The sequence below is a fragment of the Notolabrus celidotus genome, chromosome 15 (assembly GCF_009762535.1).
Source record: "Notolabrus celidotus isolate fNotCel1 chromosome 15, fNotCel1.pri, whole genome shotgun sequence".
In the NCBI taxonomy this organism is placed as follows: Eukaryota; Metazoa; Chordata; class Actinopteri; order Labriformes; family Labridae; genus Notolabrus; species Notolabrus celidotus.
Genome location: NC_048286.1, coordinates 3,913,257 through 3,928,320, shown reverse-complemented (window position 1 = coordinate 3,928,320; position 15,064 = coordinate 3,913,257). Strand labels below are relative to the sequence as shown.

Here is a 15,064-nt window from a genome sequence, read left to right as displayed (position 1 = left end):
TACCGTTTGATTTTACGTGAGTCGGTACTCAGTAGTACCGACGGAATTCGGTCAGTACTTATAAAAGTACCGAATTCGGTACCCATCCCTACTCAAGACACAACTAAAACAGTACACACAGTAGCTTGTGCAATAGGCCACTACTATCCATTGATATTCATCCCCAGCATGTCTAAAACATTGATCCAGTGTTTGTTACTCTTCAGTTGAACAAAAGGGCTCGGTATGTGACTCATTGTCCCTCAGAGAGAACCCGTTTTGATCCAAGAGTCATGTTCCTGAAGTAGCTGCTACTCTCAAATGGCGTTTATCTAATTTCAGGACAAGAGAAGCCCTTATCAATTAAATTAAAGCAGATGATTGGACTGTTGCCTGCTTCCCTCCTCAGCTTGAAAGGACAAAAGGCTGCTGGTTGTGTTTTTATGGCGAGGCTGAGTCATGTCATGGTTACAAAAAACAAAAACAGACCCCAGCTCTGCACAGAAACACTCTGATTGCATCTGAAGCTGCAGCTCTCTGATTTGGACTCGTTTTGTTTCAGCAGGGGAGAAACTTTCTCACACGCCAGCAGGAATCCTCTCCTCTGATTGTTGAACATGTTTTTCAGCTGGCGGGTGGCAGGATGTCACCTCCAGGGTGCCCACCATTACTGATGAAGAGTCCTTGAACTCAACATCCCAAACCTTCAGGATTGCTGCAAGAGTTCCTACACCTACAGAAATAACAGCTTTCTCCTGTTGGCCATGCGGTAGCTGTTGTGGACGTTCATGTAGGGTTATAAGTGACAACTGTCAAACTAAAGCTACCCACATATGTTAATTGTATGTCCACATATGGTTTGCACAATCCTCTATGTGGAGACTGTTTCATTACAAACTTGTAAACCCAATCTGCTTTCCCGACAATGGATGCTTCTGGGAACAACGGCCAGCTCCTCTGGCTTTCGGATGTAGTTAGCGGTTAGTGATAAACAACTTCCAGCCAAGACTTCCTTTTCAGTGTGTGTTATTGTTTACAAGGATTGACCAAAAGCAAAGCAAACTTTACCCTTTCAGACATGTCCTCAAAGTAAACGCCGTCATTATTTGGTTCCTTACAACCCCAAGACCAGCACCTAGAGCTGGGTGATATTGAAAATGATGTTATCATGATAAAATTTTTCATATCAGTCGATATCGATAATTATCATGATAAACATCAAATCATCATTTCATTCAAATTGAAATACAGATTTTTGCCCCTGAGTGAAAGTTGAAGACAGTTTGTTAGCTTGAATCTGGATTTAGTTTTCTGATGAACTTCTTGAATCTATAATTTCTGATGGTGCTAACAGGAAGCAGGTCTTTAATGTAAGATGAGATTTTTATGAAGTTTTAGTTTGTAGATTTTTTTTTTCTCAGATAATTTGCATAATTTGTTTCATTTTACAACAAAGATACATCCAGTTGTGTAATGTGTCGAGTATTGTTTTGAGTTGTGCTCTCCCCTTTAAGATAACTAAGGGTTACGGGCAGAGTGATGTTGTTTCCCACAGTGCAGTGAATGCATCACGGTTATTCAGTGTTCAGTTGTCCTACGGTCACGGTGGACATTAAACGTGTCAGGAATGCATAGCAGAAGTTGTCTCTGTGCTCTTCCTTTACCCACATCCTGAAAGTATATTTAATGAAGTGTATGAAGTTAATAGTTAACACAGAGTCGACACAGTGTCAGACTAACGACTCTACGTTGAGCTGATAGGTTTTGCGTTTTCTTAAGTGTCGCCTGTTTCAGCTGTGTTTACATTCCGCTCCGAACGTCTTAAAGCAGGCCAACCTCTTATCCTGCGACATGATTGGTTGTCTTCTGCTTCTGTCTAATCTTGGGTGGCAACTAGCGTTTATAGCACATTAGCGCCCCTCTTTTTCTAGTGGCTGGGAGGTGTAATTACAGGTTTAAATAAATCAAGTTTTTATCGAACATTTGCTTTATTTGTATTGAGAAAAATTATATCACAATAATTATCGTTATTGGTTTATCACACAGCCCTACTAGAACCTATGCATCCTTTTTCCAGTGAGTCTCAGTTTCATTGTCAATAGTCAGTCTTCCCTCTGTGTTTTTCAGCAGTTTAAACTCACAAAAAAAAAATTTTTGGGGGGACGTTTAAAGTAATTCTTCAACCACTTACATAAGAATCGGTACGCATTTCCACCAAAGCAGCCTGGTACAGATATGTTTACCTTTTGTATCCCCTTTAGTTGTAATAGACCCTAGCAGTCTTTGTGTCTGACTATAACTTTTAAATGTTGTGAACTGTTGTCAGGCCAATAAAGACGGATATTGCTCTCTAAGCTTTCCTGGCAGGAAAGTCTAAATAACTAAATGAACTTCTCCAGAAGTCCATCGGGTGTTTTTCTGGCCTCTTGATTCATTATTTATTGATTGAATTCCTTTTTATTACGCTTTTCATAAGCTATAGTTGCACCTTTGGTAACTGAGTGACTATTGCTCTGTCTTTATCAGCGACTGACTTCATTCTCTCTCTCCTGTCTATTTCGCTCATGGGACCTCAAAGCTCTCCTTTTCTTCAATTCATTAGCTCTGACAAACATCAGAAAAACCTCATTTAGTGTGAAAAACAATGAGGAACTCACGCTGGATTGCTCATGCATAATATCTGCGTCTGCCAGTCTGAATTAGGAAAAAGAAAGGCAAAGGATGGAAATTGATTCTATTGTGGGGAGATAAGACTTTAATGAACAGAGACAACTGAGCCTCAAAGGTAAAATGCAACCAATTGCATTTATTTTGTTATATGGTTTCAATAAATACAAACAGAGCAGGATGATACTCAATGCAGGAAAATGGAAATATCTCTCCAACTCTTCTTAAAGTTGTTAAATTACTCAGCATATGGTTGCACAAGCTCTGAAATTAAAATTGGGATCCTCATCCTGCATTACTCGTCATGTATATTGAACCACTGGTGCACATACACTCATCTGTTATCTAAGTTTCTGAATAAAGTAGAATTAGCCGGTATAACCCGGAATTGCATGAATTAAATAAACCACACAAAGAAGAGTAACGTTGGTCCGTTGCTTGTGAGGATGGCTGAATGTAAGTATAAAGGCTAGTTTATAATATACCGCAGTGGTCAAAGTGGACGTGAGCCCTACATACTTCTGCATCAATGTGTCCCTGCCGCTCTGCAATACTCCCCCGAAACACCTGAGGGCAGTGTGGTCTCTCTGATAGTCGGGTTGTATTTCCAGCCCTGCTACCTTCTCCGTTTACTTTTTCACAGCGATTCTGAACGACTTATGTGAAGTTAGAGCTGATACATGTTGCTGTTTATCTTACAGCAATGGTTACAGGGAAGAAAAGAGAGACGTTGGCTTTGTGCATCGGTCTCTGCGCAGGTACGGGAGCTACGCAGACCTACGCACCTTAAGTCTAAAGTTTGGCAACATTTCACCAAAACAAAAGATAATCAGGTGGAAGCGAAGTTAAATTTATATTACAAAGGTGGCCAAGTACATGGCATTAAATTCAATCAAAACACAGTCCCTCCCCCTGTCTTTTGGTTGGAAAAGTGTTTTGCAGGTCCGATTTGAAGTGCTGGCTACACTGCACAAGAAGATCTTTAACCTTTGACTTTAGAAAATCTGCCATTCGATCTTTCTGTTGCATTGTCCAGAAAAACACAGCCTTGTACTAATTACGTTTTCCACCTCTGTGTTTAGGAAAACTGTGGTCCAGGAGCGTGAAGGTGGCGTACAACCTGCTGCACAAACTGGGAACCAAACAGGAACCACTGGTCAGACCTGGGGACCGGGTAAGTGACAGGAAATTCAGAACAAACCAATGAAAGAAACTGAGTGGCATGCCGGTATAGAGAATGGAAGCTGCTGCTTGCTAAGGAGTGGCATGCCGGTATAGAGAATGGAAGCTGCTGCTTGCTAAGGAGTGGCATGCCGGTATAGAGAACAGAAGTTGCTGCTACCTAAGGAGTGGCATGCCGGTATAGAGAATGGAAGCTGCTGCTAGCTAGGGAGTGGCATGCCGGTATATAGAGAATGGAAGCTGCTGCTACCTAAGGAGTGGCATGCCAGTATAGAGAATGGAAGCTGCTGCTTGCTAAGGAGTGGCATGCCGGTATAGAGAACAGAAGTTGCTGCTACCTAAGGAGTGGCATGCCGGTATAGAGAATGGAAGCTGCTGCTAGCTAGGGAGTGGCATGCCGGTATATAGAGAATGGAAGCTGCTGCTACCTAAGGAGTGGCATGCCAGTATAGAGAATGGAAGCTGCTGCTTGCTAAGGAGTGGCATGCCGGTATAGAGAATGGAAGCTGCTGCTACCTAAGGAGTGGCATGCCGGTATAGAGAATGGAAGCTGCTGCTACCTAAGGAGTGGCATGCCAGTATAGAGAATGGAAGCTGCTGCTACCTAAGGAGTGGCATGCCGGTATAGAGAATGGAAGCTGCTGCTTGCTAAGGAGTGGCATGCCGGTATAGAGAATGGAAGCTGCTGCTACCTAAGGAGTGGCATGCCGGTATACAGAACAGAAGCTGCTGCTAGCTAAGGAGCGACCTGCCGGTGTAGAGAACAGAAGCTGCTGCTAGCTAAGGAGCGACCTGCCTGTGTAGAGAACAGAAGCTGCTGCTAGCTAAGGAGCGACCTGCCAGTGTAGAGAACAGAAGCTGCTGCTAGCTAAGGAGCGACCTGCCTGTGTAGAGAACAGAAGCTGCTGCTAGCTAAGGAGCGACCTGCCTGTGTAGAGAACAGAAGCTGTTGCTAGCTAAGGAGCGACCTGCCTGTGTAGAGAACAGAAGCTGCTGCTAGCTAAGGAGCGACCTGCCTGTGTAGAGAACAGAAGCTGTTGCTAGCTAAGGAGCGACCTGCCGGTGTAGAGAACAGAAGCTGCTGTTAGCTAAGGAGCAACATGCCGGTATAGAGAACTGAAGCTGCTGTTAGTTAAGGAGCGACATGCCGGTATACAGAATGGTAGCTACTGCTAGCCAAGAGGTTGCTAATGCTAATCGGCTCCCATCTGCTAGTTGAAATTGGGATCGGGAGATCCCAATAAGCTAGCTAGCTGGCTAGGTACTACATAAAGAAGATGGCAGTAGTGGTGCTCCTGACTCTAAAGCTGTGATTGATTTTATGTTTGTGGAAACAGCTGTATGGTCACTCTCTTATATAAAGCACTTTGGATATCCTTGAACAGATTTGGAGTACTCTGATAAATCCAGATGTTTACAGCTGTAAAGTGACATACTGTGTTTTTTGTTTGTCACGTTTGAAATTTCAGACCCCAGAAACCCAAGCAAACAAACTATCAGTGAGAAGTCAAGACTACGACTGAATGTGACGGAGATAATGTTTCTGTTTTTAGTTGTAGTAATCAGGCGTTACCAGAGCGATAACATCAGACCTCTCCCGTGTTATCTCTTTGGCTCAACAGATTTAAAACATCACAGAGCAGCTGGGCTGACAAAACAAGCTGTTTACTGACATCACCTTTCAAGATCTTTGGATAGTGGCCAAAACCCCCAGGAGACCAGACACACTGAATATAGTAAAAAGCGACACATGTGCAGTCCATCCATTGCTTTGCTGTCGTTGTAATCATCACACCACACTCAGGGCCTCTTTGCCCCACTCTCCACGTGCCTCCACACATCAACAGACGTTCAGGCTGAAGTGGAAAAGGTTCAGTCATGCTCCCACATGTGTTTGCAGCTATGTGACGTCTCTGTTCTCTTTCTTCTCGTCCCTCTTTCATCTTTATTTTAAGCTCAATTTCCTGCTCGGCTGGAGACCAAGTCAAAGCTGGCTCGATGCCAGTGTGTGTGTTTTTTAAGTGTCTCAGTGAGTCCGTAGTGAATTACAAACTTATCTTTTCCACCATTTTACTGAAGTTATGACAAGCTGCACACAGAGGGAAACAGTTGTCTTATTTGGACAGAGGAATGTGTTTTGTAGGATGATTAAAGAACAGAGATTTACTGAGTTTTTTTTTAAGGAGTCTTAACTCAGGGAAGCTAGCTGGCTAATTAGCTAACAAAGCATGCATCAAACAAATTAAACACAATCCCCATCATTTTAAAGATAATTTGAAGTTTCAAGGCGTCTTTCTTTTTTAACACTTAGACTGCACTTAAACTGCATTAAAAACAGACATGACTCTGTAGTGGAAGTCACTGCATTAAAAACAGACATGACTCTGTAGTGGAAGTCACTGCATTAAAAACAGACATGACTCTGTAGTGGAAGTCACTGCATTAAAAACAGACATGACTCTGTAGTGGAAATCACTGCATTAAAAACAGTCATGACTCTGTAGTGGAAGTCACTGCATTAAAAACAGACATGACTCTGTAGTGGAAATCACTGCATTAAAAACAGACATGACTCTGTAGTGGAAATCCCTGCATTAAAAACAGACATGACTCTGTAGTGGAAGTCACTGCATTAAAAACAGACATGACTCTGTAGTGGAAATCACTGCATTAAAAACAGACATGACTCTGTAGTGGAAGTCACTGCATTAAAAACAGACATGACTCTGTAGTGGAAGTCACTGCATTAAAAAGCGACATGACTCTGTAGTGGAAGTCACTGCATTAAAAACAGACATGACTCACTCTGTAGTGGAAGTCACTGCATTAAAAACAGACATGACTCTGTAGTGGAAGTCACTGCATTAAAAACAGACATGACTCTGTAGTGGAAGTCACTGCATTAAAAACAGACATGACTCTGTAGTGGAAATCCCTGCAATAAAAACAGACATGACTCTGTAGTTGAAGTCACTGCATTAAAAACAGACATGACTCTGTAGTGGAAGTCACTGCATTAAAAACTGACATGACTCTGTAGTGGAAGTCACTGCATTAAAAACAGGCATGACTCTGTAGTTGAAGTCACTGCATTAAAAACAGACATGACTCTGTAGTGGAAGTCACTGCATTAAAAACAGGCATGACTCTGTAGTGGAAGTCACTGCATTAAAAACAGGCATGACTCTGTAGTTGAAGTCACTGCATTAAAAACAGACATGACTCTGTAGTGGAAGTCACTGCATTAAAAACAGACATGACTCTGTAGTGGAAGTCACTGCATTAAAAACTGACATGACTCTGTAGTGGAAGTCACTGCATTAAAAACAGGCATGACTCTGTAGTGGAAGTCACTGCATTAAAAACAGACATGACTCTGTAGTGGAAGTCACTGCATTAAAAACAGACATGACTGTAGTGGAAGTCACTGCATTAAAAACAGACATGACTCTGTAGTGGAAGTCACTGCATTAAAAACAGACATGACTCTGTAGTGGAAGTCACTGCATTAAAAACAGACATGACTCTGTAGTGGAAGTCACTGCATTAAAAACAGACACGACTCTGTAGTGGAAATCCCTGCATTAAAAACAGACATGACTCTGTAGTGGAAGTCACTGCATTAAAAACTGACATGACTCTGTAGTGGAAATCACTGCATTAAAAACAGTCATGACTCTGTAGTGGAAGTCACTGCATTAAAAACAGACATGACTGTAGTGGAAATCACTGCATTAAAAACAGACATGACTCTGTAGTGGAAGTCACTGCATTAAAAACAGACATGACTCTGTAGTGGAAATCACTGCATTAAAAACAGTCATGACTCTGTAGTGGAAATCACTGCATTAAAAACAGTCATGACTCTGTAGTGGAAGTCACTGCATTATAAACAGACATGACTCTGTAGTGGAAGTCACTGCATTATAAACAGACATGACTCTGTAGTGGAAATCACTGCATTAAAAACAGCACGCAAATATGACTTGTAATCTCTTTAAATCTGTGCACAGTTGATTCAGAATGTGTAATATTAAACGCCTGTTACATAGGACAAACATTTACATCAGAGAGATGGTATTCCAGACTTCAAGCCTGGCCTTTGCAAAGTGTTTTTTACAGTACAATACTGTTCAATCTCTGCAGCCTCTTGTACATACACACACACACACACACACACACACACACACAAAAACACACACACACAAAAACACAGATACAGAGAGTGAATTCCTCTCCATTCACCTCCATATGAAACCTGAACGGCTCCAATGAGACCTGCACATGTCAACATTAGTCCTGTTAAAGCATCATTACTCCCTCTCATTCACTCAGGTGCACTTAGCTTATAGCTTCGACCCAGTGCCAACCACACACACACTCTTAAACACAGACACTCTTACACATACCCAGTCCAGTATTGTATATGGAAGCCATTAGGCAGCACTTAGGCTGGAGTTCACTGTTATCATAATGACATGCAACTGGAGCCAAACATGGCTGAGCAGATAAAGACTCTGCTGCTGTGACGTTATAGAAACATGTTGGAGCTGGTTCATGGTCACATCTCAGGTGGAAGATGGCAGATAGGATATGTTTTATGTATGAGTTTTCATGGTATAGACAGTGAAGTCGTCAGCGTAAGCTCAGACATTAGCACGAATGCTATTACTCTACCAAAGTGCTCACTCAAGGCATTATAATGTAAATAAACGATATGAACTTTCTACGCTTTAGGAAGTGCTTCTATGATTAGCTTCAGCAAAACAGGCAGTCAAGAAGTTATTGTTTTAAACTTTGGCTGGCTAGGATTGTTCCAAGTTTCTCACAGTGTGACAGAAAAGATCCTGTCAGGATATCAGATTTCAATTTCATGATTACTGTGTGTAACAATATTATCACAATATTTATCAAACTCTGGGAAAAACAACCCTATCAGTCAAATTAAGGTAAAGCAAGCATCATAAACTTAATAATAAACACAATTGACTTGCTTACATATCGTCATCCATATCTAACGATGTTCAAAGTTGCGTTTTAACCACATCCCCAGCCCCGCGTTAGAAAGTTCTTCAACAAAAACTCACCCACATCTTTTTTACGATATCCCAAAAACTCCCAAACTAGCTAGAACGCTTTCTTGGGTGCAGGTTGAGTACCTCGCTTTCATCTGTCATCTACTAGGACTTCCACCAGCTCTGTGCTCTCTCGTCCGTCAACACCCACGTTTGGATGTTGCGTTTTCAGAATGCAGCACCGAGCAGGCTCGCCCTGTATCTGATCCAGAGGGCTCTGACCTGCCGAATCAGAGAGGCAGGCTGAACACAACGGAGCGGATCCAGTGGAAGTTAACACATTGACTAGAATAGAAACCTATCCGATCCGGGGCTGCTTCTTCATCTTCCCTCTGTTTCATGGCGAATAGCAACCAGTATAAAGAAACGCCCCAATTAGTCACACAGTATAACTTTATGCTTATTTTTAGCACAATATCAATCTCTACTTAATTATTTATTTTTAAAGATGGGTGTCGTCAATACCTGTATATTGCGACAGCTCTAATCCCTACAAGCATACAGATCCAGAGGTAGGCCTGGACATTTAGTGGACACTTCAGGAACTGCAGTTTTATACCAGAGGTCGCCGCTTGGTTGCAACTGGCTACCACTTCTGTGCTTTCTTTGCACTTCAATGCTCTGAGACTAACATTCTTTTGCCACAGTGTCAACAGGCAGAGGTGAAGTGTGCAGGACTCCTTTCTACGGATTGATTTGATGTGGGATAACAAAACAGACCTTTATAAAATACACCACTTCCCTCCTTTTTACAGTTCTTTTTGTTCTAATTTCAAAATTTCCTCTCCAGAGACTTGACGTCATATTTTGTGCTGTTATATAAAAGCTCTTACCATTTAATGTAACCTCAGCATGCCAGTGAAGAGAAGTTTGAGCCGCAGTGAAATGAGCTAAACCAGAGAGGATGATGCCGAAGACACTGAGCCTGGAGAGGGACAGATAATGGTTAGAAACAGCGGAGTGGGGAGGGAAATGTTTAATGCCTGATGGGCAGGACAGAAAAAGTAAAGAAAGAGGTAACTGGGAGGATTCAGGGGAAGAAAGAAAGAGACAGAGAGTGAATGCCACCTTATCAGCACTTCTTTTTTGATTCTCTTCTCAAGTGAGCACACATTTCTTACAGATGAGTTGTGATTTAGTTTCCTGTAGTTTGTTTGTCGCCTTCTTCAGTCAAGAGAGACACAACCTGCTTTTTTCACCGTGTGATTGCAAAAACAGCCAAACTTTGTGTTCTCCTGACATCTGTCTTACCTCTCTCCCTCTGCCCACAGGTGGCACTGGTCTTCCCGAACAACGACCCTGCTGCCTTCATGACGGCATTTTACGGCTGCCTGCTGGCCGAGGTCGTCCCTGTGCCAATAGAAGTACCACTAACCAGAAAGGTAAGCTTTCACGATACACACTGTTAGCATCAAAGGTTCATCATTTGTTCCACAAGCATCAAAAAACACAGCGCTCCTGTTGTCCCTTAAGGTAAATGCAGCTCACCACATTATGCTTGACAAGCTAAATCATAGCGACAGCATTAATCCATGTGTTGTGTAACACTGTCCTGCAGTGAGCTCAGCTATTAGTTTCTGTGTTCAAGCATTTAAGAGAGTATAAGAGAACTAATATAGCTCTGTAGATATCAGATTAATGGCGTATTGTAAATCAATCATCATGTTTATGCACACAAGAGACAACATACGCATTTCTGAGGAGCTTCTCTACACGAGATAACAACTTGCGCTGACTAGAAAGTAATCTAGTGCGTTTCAGTTAATCTCTTGTAATAATCTTGCGCACAAAAAGTTCAAATGTATCTTGTCCGCACCAGAGACTTATTTATGAAAACTTAAATTTTATCTTATGCTTACAAGATATCTTGTGTATGCAAGAAAATAATCTTGTGCGCACAAGTATTCTGTGAACAAACAAATAGACAAGTTTGTATATGTGATAATCTTGTGCACACAAAGAATCACTGCGTCCTTTTGAGAAAATAATCTTGTGCGTTCAAGATAATGTCTTCTGTGGACAAAAAATAAATGTGTGCTACAATTCAGTATCTTGTGCAGACAAGAAAATACCCTGTGGGCAGTGTAATGTATCTTGTCTGCATAAGAAGAATCATGTATGGAAACTAAAATTGTATCTTATGTGAACGATATAACTTATGTGCGCAAGAAAGTGAACTTTTGTGCGTATGAAACAATGTACTTGTGCTACAAGTTAGTAACTTTATTCTTTATATAAGTAATAAACGTGTGCACATAAAAAATCACTGTGTCCTTGTGAGAAAACTATCTTGTACTTACAAGACAATGTTTTCTGTGCACAAAAAATTTCTGTGTGCTACAAGTTAGTATCGTGTGCACACAAGAATGTTATTTGTCCACACAAGAAAACTATCTTGTGTACAAGTTGATATCTTGTGAAAAAATTACCTTGTGGGCAGAAGAAAATAATGTGTGCAAAGGAAAAGATGACCTTTTTCCTACAAGTTAATGCCTTGTAATAAACTTGTGTACACACAAATAACTTGTGTGTACAAGTTGATATCTTGTGCGGACAAGAAAATACCTTGTAGAAGTAGAAATGTACCTTACCGGCACAAGAGAATTATTTATGAAAAATAAAATATTAGCTTGTGCGTACAAGAAACCTTGTTAATGCTAGAAAATGAACTTGCGTACACTACAAAACAACATGTGCGTATGAAACAATGAACATGTGCCACAAGTTTGTATTTTGTGCGCACAAAGAATCACTGCGTCCTTTTGAGAAAATAATCTTGTGCGATCAAGATAATGTTTTCTGTGCACAAAAATAAACGTGTGCTACAAGTTAGAATCGTGTGCACACAAGAACGTTATTTGTCCACACAAGAAAACTATCTTGTGTGTACAAGTTGATATCTTGTGAAAAATGTACCTTGTGGGCACAAGAAAATAATGTGTGCACAGGAAAAGACGACCTTTTTCCTACAAGTTAATGCCTTGTAATAAACTTGTGTACACACAGAAAACCTTGAGGAAATACCTTGTTGGCAATAGAAATGTATCTTGTCTGCACAAGAAGGGAATTATTTATGAAAACTAAAATATTATCTTGTGGCTACAAGATGTCTTATGTGCTTTTGTGCACTTGAAAATAACTTGTATGTATGAAACAATGTACTTGTGCTATAAGTTTCTATTTTGTGCACACAGGAAAATGAATGTGTCTTAGTGAAAGAATGATCTTGTGCGTACAGGATAATACTTAAATATACTAAACCCCTGTGAATACAATGGGTATTACAGTAATTGAAATTCTGATAAACCCTACAGAACACAGCATGATTGCCATTACTTCTTTATCTTCTCACCCACCAGTTGTAGGAAGTTGCAAACACAAGCGACAAAGTCGAACACGGCTAATGCACACCAGTCAATGGATTTGATTGTTCAGCAGAGGTTTGAGTTAAAAACATGAGTCATTAAAAAGACCGTGGTGCTGCACAGACGACGAGCCCTGCTGAGCGATAATCAGAGCCAAACATCTCTGCTGATGTTATGTTTGAGTCATAGTTTGGATTGGCGGTCACAGAGAGCTGTAACTGTCCTCAGGGATGTACCAGGAGGGCCAAAGTGTGTGTCATAGTCAGCGGAGGTCGGACTGTGGGTTCATGGATTTAAGCATTGACTGTGTAAAACATGGATGCAGTCTCAGTGACTGAAGAGGGGTCGTGAAGTCCAACAATGCTGACTGGAAATGATGAGTCCCACTACCTTTCAGTCAATCTAGAGGCAGTCAACAAGCATATCTACGAGATGAAATGCATCGTCAAAAGAGCAGTGGTGTCTTTATTTTCTATGGCTATGGCAAGACGCTGTGACAGCTAAAGTATGGAGGGCCAACAGTGACAAAATAACACATCAAAAACAACAACCTTATTTTTAGACCTTCACGTCACAAGTAAGCCCTGATACTTTTTTAACAAATCTGGGTTATTTATATGTTCATCACTGAAGAGAAATAAGATGATGTCAGCTTTTGGAATCATTTCCAAAGAGGATTAGGGCCACTGAAGAAAGAGGTTTTTGGGAGGGTTGGCAAGCAAAAAGATTTCTCTAAAGATTTAAATATCTTTTTTTCTGATTATGATCTCAGAAATCTGACTTTAATCTCAGAATTAGGACTTAAATCTCTGAATTCTGACTTTGATCTCAGAATTCTGACTTAAATGTCAGGATTCTGACTTAAATCTCAGAATTCTGACTTTAGTCTCTGAGATCAAAGTCAGAACTCTTGCTTTGATCTCAGAGATTAAAGTCAAAATTCAGCTTTTATCTCAGAATTAAAAAATGAAAATTACTTTTTTTTGTCAGCCTGCCCTCCCCATTTTTTTTTCAGTGGCTCTAATCGTCTCCCGTAGAGGACAGCTTACAGTTTAAACTTCCAGGTGGTTGCAGAAATGCTCTTGGTGGATTTGCATTGAGTTGTGTGATGTGCAGGATATTACTCAGTGACATTGCTCTACTAAATATTTCATCCAGACTTGTCAGGTTTTCGCAAAGCTGAAACTTCGTGATGTGAAGCTGTAGACTCAAACTGATGTTAATGCTCATGAGGTTTGACCTGATTGGGGCCTGAATCAGTTGATTAATCACATCCGATCTCTGTGTTTCTCTCTGCAGGACGCGGGCAGTCAGCAGATCGGGTTCCTGTTGGGGAGCTGTGGAGTGACGGTGGCTTTGACCAGCGATGCCTGCCATAAAGGGTTACCCAAGAGTCCCACAGGAGAGATCCCACAGTTCAAAGGTCTCAGAAATACACTCTCAGAGTCACGCATATACACATGTCAGCGCAGGGAGTTTGTGCTGCAGCTTCCCTATGGGACGAATTGATAGACTGATGGAAACAGACAGCTACTGAGTAATGGAGGACAAGGTGATAGAGAGACAGAGAGGGGCAGAGAGAGCGAGAGGCAGAGTCGGTGAAGCAGAATTGTAAATCGATGGGGAAGCAGCTGACGAGTCGGAGGAGAGAAAGAGACCGGATGGAAGGAGACATGATGAATGCAGGTCGAGAGACATTAGCACTGACCAGAAAGAGAGAGAGAGAATCTCTGAGTGATTAATAACCACTGTTTGCTTTTCAGTAATGGATTTATAAATAGCAACATGATGCTGCCAGATTTAGTGCTCCTCACTCAGTACGGGTTTCCAGCATGTGTGAGTCTCATTAAGGCTGAGTGCTCCCCTTATTGATCACCAGACTTTAAACTCATCCCGTTCACGTTGCTGATTGTTTCTCGTTCCCCGGACAGGAACAGGAGCATTAATTCAGACATTAACAGCCCTCACATAGTCAGGAATTTACAGCAGTTAACAATCAGCAATGAGGGGCATGTTTATCGTCGTGTTGCATCAGCTCTTCTTTTAAAAACACTCTGTAAACGTTTGTGAGCCTAGGAGAACAGTTTCTGTAGTTTAAAGTGAAATGTCGGATTTCTCGTTTCATGATGGGAAAGGGCAGGCTGGCCGGTTTAGCACCGGGACTCTTCTACTACAGAGCCATGCTGTTGTAATACGTGCAGAATGTGGTTCTCTGAAATATGTAAGGTCTCCCTGAAGACGTCATTGTCTGGATGGCAGCATATGTTGCTCCTCAACCTGTATATCTTGTTCAGCATTAATGGAGCCTTCACAGATGTGGAAGCTACCCATGACATGGACTCTTATGATCCCCATACCATCAGGGATGCTGGCTTTGAACTGTGAGCTGATAACCAGCCGGGTGGTCCCCCTTCTCTTTAAAGTGGAATACACAGTGTACAAGATTTCCAAAAAGAGTGTCAGATTTTAATTCATCAAAATTTGATTAATGCAGTGACTTCCACTACAGAGTCATGTCTGTGTTTAATGCAGTGACTTCCACTACAGAGTCATGTCTGTGTTTAATGCAGTGACTTCCACTACAGAGTCATGTCTGTGTTTAATGCAGTGACTTCCACTACAGAGTCATGTCTGTTTTTAATACAGTGACTTCCACTACAGAGTCATGTCTGTTATTAATGCAGTGACTTCCACTACAGAGTCATGTCTGTTTTTAATGCAGTGACTTCCACTACAGAGTCATGTCTGCTTTTAATGCAGTGACTTCCACGACAGAGTCATGTCTGTGTTTAATGC

At 41.4% G+C, this 15,064-nt stretch overlaps 1 protein-coding gene across 2 annotated transcripts in view; it reads left to right on the top strand.

The window, feature by feature from the left end:
• The window catches only part of dip2ca (disco-interacting protein 2 homolog Ca), a 228,952-nt gene that overhangs the window by 162,192 nt on the left and 51,696 nt on the right, over positions 1-15,064 (top strand). For both annotated transcript variants that reach the window (XM_034703282.1, XM_034703283.1), the window contains exons 9-11: positions 3,729-3,820; positions 10,175-10,285; positions 13,568-13,691. In XM_034703282.1, the coding sequence (XP_034559173.1) occupies positions 3,729-3,820; positions 10,175-10,285; positions 13,568-13,691 (327 nt within the window). The remainder of the gene's footprint in view (positions 1-3,728; positions 3,821-10,174; positions 10,286-13,567; positions 13,692-15,064) is intronic.